We start from the raw sequence: 11404 nt of genomic DNA on the forward strand, positions 1-11404 counted from the left end.
CCGACCTGTCACGAGCTGCCACAAATATATTACCTAATTATTTCAATGTCTGATTTTTTCTTGTTTTTTTTACAATAATATTATTCAATAGTGTGTAGTGTAATATTAATTAACACTATCGCCCTCTTCGAACGCAACTTGCGTTAAATTTTTTTCTCCGAGTCCGAGCAACGGACATGATGTGCGATCGATAACCAAATATTTGTATAAAATTCATTTATTATCTTGGGGATAGTTTCAAAATGAGTGCTTTTAGAGTGCGCACAATTTGATACCAAAATGAAAGATGTAACACAAAACTTGATGTCAGAACACGTGAAAGATTATAAATACGTTTTTGGTCAAAATTTTAAAATATTTGTTAAAATTCTATTTATTGTGCTATTATTATGGGACTAGTTTTAATGTGGTTTTCAGGTGACGGTTTTCTATCTAGAACCACCCATAGATCCCTTTCTTTGTCACAATTCTTCAAAGATTTCTCACTAAATTTATAGGTTGTGGGGGGTCTATGTTCTCCTATTCCACATTCCATAACATGGCATTTATTCACATTAAATTCCATTTGCCAAGTGTTGCTCCATATACTTATTTTGTCCAGGTCATCTTGAAGGGCATGACAATCATCTAAGTTTCTTATCCTTCCTATTATCTTAGCATCATCAGCAAACATGTTCATATAATTCTGTATTCCATCTGATAGATTGTACGGAGCCGTAATTGCCTCTAATTATGGCCCTCATTTTTTCTATCAGGAAATTTGTCATCCATGTTAGCTTACCCTGTCACTCCTCCAATATGTTAGTTTCCAGAACAACCTCTTACGTGGATCTCTGTCGAAAGCATTTGTTATATAGATGCAGTCAACCCAACCATCTCTTTCCTGTAAAATCTCTGTGTCTCGATCATAGAAACTGAGTAAATTTGTTACACAGGATCTTCCAGATCGAAAACCATACTGTCTGTCTGATATTGTATTGTTTTTCTCCAGGTGTTCTACCCATTTAGTTTTAATTATTTTTTCCAATAGTTTGACTATTACACTTGTCAATGATACCGGTCTATAATTAAGGGGGTCTTCCCTGCTTCCACTTTTGTAGATTGGAACTATGTTAGACTTTTTCCACACATCAGCTACAACTCCTGTATACAGGGATGCCTGAAAAATCAGGTGAAGTGGAACGCTGAGCTCAGGTGCACATTCTCTCAGAACCCATGGTGAAACTCCATCCGGATCAACTGCCTTGTTCTTATTTCCTTGAGCATTTTTTCCACTTTGTTTCTAGGCATCTCTATGTGCTCTATGTTGTTCTCTGGAATTCTTATTGTGTCTGGTTCCCTGAAGATTTCATTTTGTACAAACACACTTTGGATTTTTTTGTTTCATGTTTCACACATTTCATTTTCCGTGTATCAGTCCCCCATTTTCAACCTCTGAATATTATCCTTTACCTGCAATTTGTTGTTTATGAATTTATAGAATAGACCTGGTTCTGTTTTACATTTGCAATCCCTTTTTCAAAATTTCTTTCTGCCTCTCTCCTCACTGCTGTGTAGTTGTTTCTCGCATCTTTGTATCACTGGTATGTTTGGAGGTTTGGCCTCTTCCTAGTATTGATTCCATTTTTGTGTCTTTGATCTCTGGCCCCTCTCAGAATTTCTGTTGAACCAATCCTGTTTCCTAGTTCTGCATCTCTGTTTTGGTATAAATTTTTTTGTGCTTTTATCATATATTTCTCAAAATTTGACATACATCTCATTCACTTCTTTGCCTAGCAACAAGTCTGTCCAATTATACTCACTAAAAAAATTCTAAGTTTCCATAATGTCCTCTCCTGAAGTCAGGTTTTTCAATTACATCAACCTTCTTATTTTCTTCCAGATTATAACACATTGCAGACTTTATTCCCAAAAAGACATGGTCACTTTTACCCAAGGGAGGAAGGTACTGAATGTCAAATATCTCTTCCTCCTTCCTGGTAAATATCAAATCTAGCATGGAGAGAACGTCCCCTTCCCTCATCCTCGTAGCTTGTTTAACATGTTGATACAAGACTGTTTCCAGGATGAGGTCTACAAATCTACAGGTCCAAAAATCCTCTGTTCTAGCTTCATATGCTTCCCAGTCTATGGATTTCGAGTTTAAGTCGTCGACTATCAACAGTCGTGATCTATCGTTATCCGCTCTTGCTATAATCTCTCTCATTATTGTTATAAGACCTTCTCGTTTACTATCAGCTCCTCCTTTGACCATGTGGTGTTTGGCGGTGGATTACATACATTTATGATTATTAGTTTATCATCCTCATGGCAGATCTCTAGTGCTATTTTGTCAACTTCTTGTGGATTGGCAGTCATTATTTCGTTCACCTTTAGGTGTTCTTTCACCAGCACAGCAACGCCACCGCCTTTCCTAATTTTTCTGTCCCGTCTCCAGACTGAGTAGCCCCTTGGGAATATGACTTCATTTAAAATAACATTTTCAAGTTTTGTCTCGGTGAGTGCAACAATGTCTGGTGTCTGCAGCTGTATTACATCACTTAACTCCAGTATCTTCGATCTTACTCCATCTATGTTGGTGTATGCAATCTTCAGGAACTTGTTCCCCCTCTCCTTATTCTTCACACCCCCTCTCTCTATTGATTTTGTTGGTTTGCCTTTTGTACCATTTTACTGGCCTGCTGACCCCTAACACTTTGTAGAAAAAAAGAATTGATTTCTTCTTTGTTTCTGCTCTCATTTAGACGTTTTGCCGCTGAGGTTCAGTTTCAGCTTCTCTGTCTTCTCTTGAAAGATCTCATCTTAACGACCATACTTTCCCATCCTCATCACTTTGTAATTTTCTAGGATTCCTTAGTACTTCTTCCTCTGTTTGGCACCTTTTAGGGTGATCCTCAAAGGTCGATCTCTCCCTTGTACGTACCTGCCTATTCTCCTGTAGTCGCACACATTCTCTAGTGGTTGTAAGACCTTCCACGAGGCCAACAATTTCATCTACTACTTTTGCTTCTTCTACAGCTCTTTCTGACCTAGATGTTATCTCCTTTTCTTTGCAGCCAAAAATTATCAGGGACTTACTCCGCTCAACTGTGTTTTGCACCAACTTCGGGTTAGATGCCAATTCCTTTCTCACTTCCAGCCTAATGTTTGTTTTATCTTGGTTGCTGCAGTGTTTGACTTCCTTTACTGCTTCTTCAATTTTTTCTTTCTCCTTGGCCACTTGTGCATAGGTGAGTTGCATATCTTTCTTGCACTGTTCTATTCCCTGTGTAACTTCCTCCATCTGTGCTGACAAAAGCTGTTTCTCCTGTTGAATTTCCTTACCTAACCTATTGTAGTCATTTATGTTTAAATTTACTTTAACTTCTTCCAAAGCTATTTTTAAGAGTTTATTTTCTTCTTCCATGGCTTTGCAATTTGTTTCCAATTGATTCTTATCCTTGCACAAGTCTTTCACTAAACCCTCAAGACATACAACTTTGCTATTTAAATGGTCATTACTTTCTCTCAATTTACTGATTATTTCTACATAGAGTTCACTATAGTATCTAATTTTACCAACTTGTTGTGTAGACTGCTAATATCAATGCTTCATTGAATCCCCCAAAATCAAGCCCTGTTTTGAATTTCCTCTTGCTGGTGGCCATCTTGAATGTTCTTCTCTGTACTGTAAACACTTAGGGCAACTTTTTCTCATCCATTTTTTCACCTCCCTTGGCACATTCCTGTTATCTCACCTATTTTTCAAAAGCACTATACCTCTATGTTCTCTGGGACACCACTCACTATCATCATCCTGTACTACAATACTTAGGATTGTAGTACAATCCTAAGTGTACTTATGTGCGAGTGTGTGCGTGCGCACGGCAGTTTGACTGCATTACCTATCAAAATTGGACCAAGTCATCTCTTATTAGTTAGCAAATTGACACTAGATATGTTTCTGTTATTATTACAACTTGTGACATTATATAACGAAACTTTTTAAATTCCATATAAAATGACAATTACAAAATCATAAGAATGAAGGAAACTGCAGGAGGCCTATTGGTCCATATGAGGCAGCTCTTATTGGTCCATATGAGGCAGCTCTTATTGGTCCACATGAGGCAGCTCCTATTGGTCCATATGAGGCAGCTCTTATTGGTCCATATGAGGCAGCTCCTATTGGTCCATATGAGGCAGCTCTTATTGGTCCATACGAGGCAGCTCTTATTGGTCCATATGAGGCAGCTCCTATTGGTCCATACGAGGCAGCTCTTATTGGTCCATATGAGGCAGCTCCTATTGGTCCATACGAGGCAGCTCTTATTGGTCCATACGAGGCAGCTCTTATTGGTCCATACGAGGCAGCTCCTATTGGTCCATACGAGGCAGCTCCTATTGGTCCATATGAGGCAGTTCTTATTGGTCCATATGAGGCAGCTCCTATTGGTCCATACGAGGCAGCTCCTATTGGTCCATACGAGGCAGCTCCTATTGGTCCATACGAGGCAGCTCCTATTGGTCCATACGAGGCAGCTCCTATTGGTCTATACGAGGCAGCTCCTATTGGTCCATATGAGGCAGTTCCTATTGGTCCATATGAGGCAGCTCTTATTGGTCCATATGAGGCAGCTCTTATTGGTCCATACGAGGCAGCTCTTATTGGTCCATATGAGGCAGCTCCTATTGGTCCATATGAGGCAGCTCTTATTGGTCCATACGAGGCAGCTTCTATTGGTCCATATGAGGCAGCTCCTATTGGTCCATACGAGGCAGCTGCTATTGGTCCATATGAGGCAGCTCCTATTGGTCCATACAAGGCAGCTCCTATTGGTCCATACGAGGCAGCTCTTATGGGTCCATACGAGGCAGCTCTTATGGGTCCATACCAGGCAGCTCCTATTGGTCCACACGAGGCAGCTCCTATTGGTCCATACGAGGCAGCTCCTATTGGTCCATACCAGGCAGCTCCTATTGGTCCACACGAGGCAGCTCCTATTGGTCCATACCAGGCAGCTGCTATTGGTCCACACGAGGCAGCTCCTATTGGTCCATACCAGGCAGCTCCTATTGGTCCACACGAGGCAGCTCCTATTGGTCCATACGAGGCAGCTCTTATTGGTCCACACGAGGCAGCTCCTATTGGTCCACACGAGGCAGCTCCTATTGGTCCATATGAGGCAGCTCCTATTGGTCCATATGAGGCAGCTCCTGTTGGTCCACATGAGGCAGCTCCTATTGGTCCATATGAGGCAGCTCCTATTGGTCCATATGAGGCAGCTCCTATTGGTCCATATGAGGCAGCTCTTATTGGTCCATACGAGGCAGCTCCTATTGGTCCATACGAGGCAGCTCTTATTGGTCCATACAAGGCAGCTCCTATTGGTCCATATGAGGCAGCTCTTATTGGTCCACACGAGGCAGCTCTTATTGGTCCACACGAGGCAGCTCCTATTGGTCCATACGAGGCAGCTCTTATGGGTCCATACGAGGCAGCTCTTATGGGTCCATACGAGGCAGCTCTTATGGGTCCATACGAGGCAGCTCTTATGGGTCCATACGAGGCAGCTCTTATGGGTCCATACGAGGCAGCTCTTATTGGTTCACACGAGGCAGCTCCTGTTGGTCCATACGAGGCAGCTCCTGTTGGTCCATACGAGGCAGCTCCTGTTGGTCCATACGAGGCAGCTCCTGTTGGTCCATACGAGGCAGCTCCTGTTGGTCCATACGAGGCAGCTCCTGTTGGTCCATACGAGGCAGCTCCTGTTGGTCCATACGAGGCAGCTCCTGTTGGTCCATACGAGGCAGCTCCTGTTGGTCCATACGAGGCAGCTCCTGTTGGTCTATACGAGGCAGCTCCTGTTGGTCCATACGAGGCAGCTCCTGTTGGTCCATACGAGGCAGCTCCTGTTGGTCCATACGCGGCAGCTCCTGTTGGTCCATACGAGGCAGCTCCTGTTGGTCCATACGAGGCAGCTCCTGTTGGTCCATACGAGGCAGCTCCTGTTGGTCCATACGAGGCAGCTCCTGTTGGTCCATACGAGGCAGCTCCTGTTGGTCCATACGAGGCAGCTCCTGTTGGTCCATACGAGGCAGCTCCTGTTGGTCCATACGAGGCAGCTCCTGTTGGCCCATACGAGGCAGCTCCTGTTGGCCCATACGAGGCAGCTCCTGTTGGCCCATACGAGGCAGCTCCTGTTGGCCCATACGAGGCAGCTCCTATTCATATCCACCCAAACGTATTCATGTATACGTCTAGTCTACATTTAAAATTAGCCATTAGCCGTCACATGTATTACAAAAGTATGAATAATTATATGCAATTTGTCATGGCTTAATCATAGGCTTAATTTGTTTACATCTTTTTATTGCAGGAAGACGAGAGATTCTTGAGCGAGTTGTTTCACCAGTTGGGAGGCGACGAGGACGTTCCGACCGAGAAGCGGCGAGATCTGGTCCTGTTTCTGAAGGAGTTCTGCACCTTCTCTCAAACCCTCCAACCTACCAGCAGAGAGACGTTCTTTAAAGTGAGTCCACAACACCAGGCTGAAGAGGATTGATATGTACCGGCAGTATATATACCTGGTCCCCAAGGAGTCGCTGAGCCACAGATGAAACCTGTGCATCTTTGGGGTTGCTTGTGGCGGCTTATTTGTCTCTTATTACAAAAATTTGAGCTACGAGGTTGTCTATAACGGACAATAATGTGAGGGTGACCTTGCAACGTATTAAAGCTCCTAATTTGTTTAGTAAATACTGACAAACCTATCCTGGTCGATGAAAGATAAATAGTTTAAGTGGACACGTAAATTTTAGATTAATCTGGAGTGGGGTACTGGAGTATACCCGGCAGGTGGTTGTGAGAGAGCTCCCCAGGTTTGCCTTCACTAATTATACTGGGACATAAAGCAACACAAAGACTTTAGGCAAGGCAAGCCTTTATTCAACTATAGAACACTAGAGTAAATCTCGGTGATGAAAGTGTTCAGTATAGTTTTGCAACATTGGTTACTAATAATCTCAAAGGAACAAAATAATCTCTAATAATAATAATTACAATAATCTCTAATAGAGCAAAATGTTCAGTATTGTACACACTGGTAAACTGTTGTACTTGGAATGATGACCTATTGTCTGCTGGAATGGTTGCTGATTGTAATGAGAGTGGTGACCTGTTGTACAAGGAATGGTGAGCTTTTGTAGATGGAATGGTGAACTATTCGTTACTGTATGGTTACGGTACGGTATGGTAATCCATTGTACTTTGAACGTTGAACAGCAGTACAGAACTGTAATTGTATGAATGATGGCCTTGTGGAAGAAAACTTAGACTTTTGCCTAATATGCAGTCATTAGCAGGGAATTTTAAAATATTCCAAGTGTATACACAATACACAGAAATCACAATAGTGTGATATATCAAATGAATAAATCCACAAAGGCCGCAATGAGGGTTTGAACTTCAAGTCCAGGATGATCCCTGACGCGCCTTGATTGATTGCGCCACAACATGGGCGCAGTCGTCATTTATTCATTTGATATATCACACTATTGTGATTTGTGTGTATTGAAGTAAGGGCGAAGTAGAACAGCTTGTTGAGGAGCCCGAGTTCATGGGGAAATTGTGTAAAACCCCAGTTTGTGTCTTGGAGAAACTGCGGGATCCGTGTGAAAGCGGTAGCAATCCCAGGTGCAATTCTTATATACCATGTTGTGGCACAGTCGATTAAGGCGCGTCTGGGATCATCCTGGAAGTAAATTCGAACCCTCATCACAGCCCTTGTGGATTTTTTCGTTCCGATTGTAGTTTTGTATGTAAGCGGAGTCTTGGAGGAGGTCACAGAGACGACATTGTTGGTTGGTGACGTTTGTATGTAAGCGGAGTCTTGGAGGGGATCACAGAGACGACATTGTTGGTCGGTGGCAACATCGTTTTGCTCCAAGGGATATTCTTTTGGATTGTCCTCTCTATTGTGATCTCATTATGCAAGTTATATCTCCTCTTCTGCAGTCAACAAATTAATAATGGATCTTCACACCAAACGTAATAATAAATAGCATATCGTACTGGTAATAATCATGTTGAAAATTTTACAGTTAAAAATTCAATGAAGTACTGTATCTGCCATAGCTAAAATATAAGAAACAGGCTGGACAATGAGAATGTGTGAGATGAAACCAATGATGTTTTAAGTAAAGAGGACTCTAGGATGGAATACTGTTGCACATCAATGGCTTTACTTAATGGTAAAGAATGTACAGAGTACATTTTTTACCCAAATCTCTTAATAATTTACGTAAATTATTGGAACCCTAAGGTTGTACTACATGGGAAAATGTACAAGAGAAATGCATCGTTATTTACGTCTGGAAAACATTGGAGACCTGTTCCGCTCCGTCACATACCACATGACCCATATAATGGTTTATCCTTCAATTGATATTAAGCTCTGAAACTTGATTCATGTGTAATTTTCATTTTCATTTCTGTTGGTGTTGCTTTTGCAAGTCTTTGTGATGGCTATATAAGCAGATGCACTCTTAGATAACTTATTGAATAGTTGTTATAATTGTGTGGCATTTTAACTTTTTTTGTTGTTTGTTAAAAATGATCACATTTTGAATGAAGTGGTGATTACCCTGGCCGTCACGACCTCGTCTGACCCGCATGCTTCCCAACCCTACTTGGCCAAGGTGAACTGATGACAACCTTCACATCTGCTTCCCTAGACTCTGTCCAGCCTGGGGGTTTTATCAGCACTGGAGATCACTCTGGGCCTCGACGACGCCATCATCAAGTCCGCCTCCATCGACATTCTCAGTTACATTGTGGAGTTCTCGCCGTCCATGGTGCGGGAGTACATGATGCAGCAGCAGCATAAAACGGAGGAGGTAAGATCCCACTGTTCCTTCTCCCTACCACTGCACCGAGCACTGTTTATAACAACGTTGGTGTAACTTGTCCAGGGACGTGGGTTCGATGCAGTTGTAAGGTCGCAATATTTGCTCATGGTGGTGATAGCCTTGTTTTGTCATCCTCATTGGAGACCAATAGTTTCATTTGAATTGTAGCAACTTGAGTGTATAATGGGTTTGATCATTCTTATAAATAAGAAGGAAAAGTAAAATAAACTAAATTTGTATGATTATTGCTACCTTTGCTAGCAATTTGCAGAATTTGATGTATCTGTTTTATTACTGTAGCTTAAATCAAAATAGATCCTTATTTGACTCTTAAGCACTTCTGTGCCAAGTAAAGAATTAGATTATCTTTGAATATATTTCTCTGTTTTATGGCATTTTATGCACTAACTAGTGTAGTAAGTTATCCTTACTAGTGTAATAAGAATGACACATAATATACATTTTAAGTGATCAATGTAGGTATTCAATAGGAGACGAGATTTAAAAACCCCACGCCACACACACAATTACATCACCCCTGTTGTACATATGCAGGCTGAGATTAGAATTAGGAAAGACCTGGGCAAATACTGGCTGGAAACGGTTACTGTGAATACATTACCAGGTAACTATATATATGTTAATGTTTAATTATGAGCATATACTATATATATTTAATTTGTTATTTAACAGGAGCAGTTCCTGCTAAATATCATCATTGAGCAGATGGTAGTGGACTCTGATCCTGAAATGGGAGGGGCAGTCCAGCTAATGGGTATCTTGAGGATCCTCATCGACCCCGAGAACATGATGGCGACTGTCACCAAGTCGGAGCGGGCAGACTTCCTCGCGTTCTTCTATAAACACTCCATGCACTACCTTGTAGGTAAGTCTCTGGCACTGCTGCTGCTGCTTTCTTTACTTTACAGTGATGTACTAGATTTTGACAATTTTGTGATTCATTGTGTTCCAATGGATGAAGAGTTTATCTAGTACCAAGCTTGTAATGCTGTGTATTAGTTTCTATTAAGTAAGACTTAGGGATGTATGCAGTTGGGTGAATACCGTTTTTAAAGCGTGATTAAATCACATGAACGTGATACAGTATTTCAATAATGAAGTATCTCGAGTTTGATGACCAAGCCACAAATCACAAATGAAGACACGGCGATATTTCTTGGTTTGGTCATGATATCTTTGGCTACGTTATTGTGACTCATTGTCTCAATCTCAAGTTTTTCAAAGTTTAGGAAGAACTTCGGTTGATTGAATTAATGTGTTAATTGTTTTAGACAACCAACCCTTAAAATAAAGGATGCGACAATATTTCGGTTCGTCGCCGCCTTTATTTTCTGACGCGTGGGGTGGGTGTCTTAATTTTTCAGATACGGCTTGCTATCTGCGTGTTAATATTTTTGTTTTCTGGGCCTTGATGGACGAGACGGTTATTTATTGCCTATGTTTATAGAATGTGGAGGGGTGGTAATGGTTTTGTGCCCCCATATCCCCCTAATACCACGGTGGGGAGGGCAGCGTGACAGGGTTGGCATCGTGTGGACTAGCTCTGGTTTCCTGTTTTTTTTTTTTTTTTCCATTTTCTTGTAGTGCCTTAAATTTGTTACAATTTATTTCCTAGCCATTCTAGGTACTTTCCCCAATGATTTTTTCAGGCATTTCCACTTGTTAGTTTTTAACTGTTGCCTGTACTTATACATCCTTTCCATGAATACTTTCACATCCTTCCTGTTCCTCTATACTTCCTCATCCTTAACCACAATGTTTTTCTATCCGTTTCCACAATAATTTGCTGTAATTCTTTTAGTATCTTGTCCCACAAAACGGCTTCATTATCTCCCCACCAGTACTATTCTGTCCTTAAGGTGGTAGTGTTTACTGAGGTGACTAGGATTGGCAGCTCTGTCAGCTGTCTAGCCTAACCTCTGTTTTCTTCTAGGACAGGAGCCCAACTACTTGGGCTGGACGGTAGAGAGGCGGTCTTGCTTCATGTGGGTCGGCATTCATTCCCCGACCGTCTTAAGTGGTTGGGCACCATTTCAACCCCCCCCCCCCATCTCATCCCATATCATTATCCTGACCCCTTCCTTCCCCAGTGCTATATAGTTGTAATGGGTTGCTGATTTCTCCTGATAGTTTCCTTTCCTTATAGGACAGGAAAGACAAGATGATGGATGAAAGGGAGAAATAGTTAAGTACACAGTGAAGAAAAATGACAAAAATCTGGTGCTGCCATCCCGAAAGGAGCCCACTTAAGCAGTACCCTAGGAGATGAGCTGCTGTGCGATTGTGCTATCATACTGCTTCAATATTTTCTCGGATTGATCATACTTGTATGGTTTCATTGTTCAAGAGTAGCAAAGTGTGTATTAAGGTTACATGATGAGGATGAATGAGGTCTTGGGTAGTAAATTATGGCATTAAAAGTCTAAAAAGATTATATATGACGGAGAAGGGACAAACGTGTCCCCCCCCCCCCTCCCCCAAGCTTGAGGTAGCA

General features: G+C 41.8%; 1 protein-coding gene across 7 annotated transcripts in view; it reads left to right on the forward strand.

Annotated features, from left to right (window-relative positions):
* flfl (serine/threonine-protein phosphatase 4 regulatory subunit 3 flfl) overlaps nucleotides 1-11404 on the forward strand; it is a 45965-nt gene that overhangs the window by 9773 nt on the left and 24788 nt on the right. For all 7 annotated transcript variants that reach the window (XM_045753591.2, XM_045753598.2, XM_045753606.2 and 4 more), the window contains exons 7-9: nucleotides 6360-6512; nucleotides 8716-8877; nucleotides 9583-9775. In XM_045753591.2, coding sequence (XP_045609547.1) covers nucleotides 6360-6512; nucleotides 8716-8877; nucleotides 9583-9775 — 508 coding nt within the window. The remainder of the gene's footprint in view (nucleotides 1-6359; nucleotides 6513-8715; nucleotides 8878-9582; nucleotides 9776-11404) is intronic.

The sequence above is a fragment of the Procambarus clarkii genome, chromosome 5 (genome assembly GCF_040958095.1).
Source record: "Procambarus clarkii isolate CNS0578487 chromosome 5, FALCON_Pclarkii_2.0, whole genome shotgun sequence".
NCBI lineage: Eukaryota > Metazoa > Arthropoda > Malacostraca > Decapoda > Cambaridae > Procambarus > Procambarus clarkii.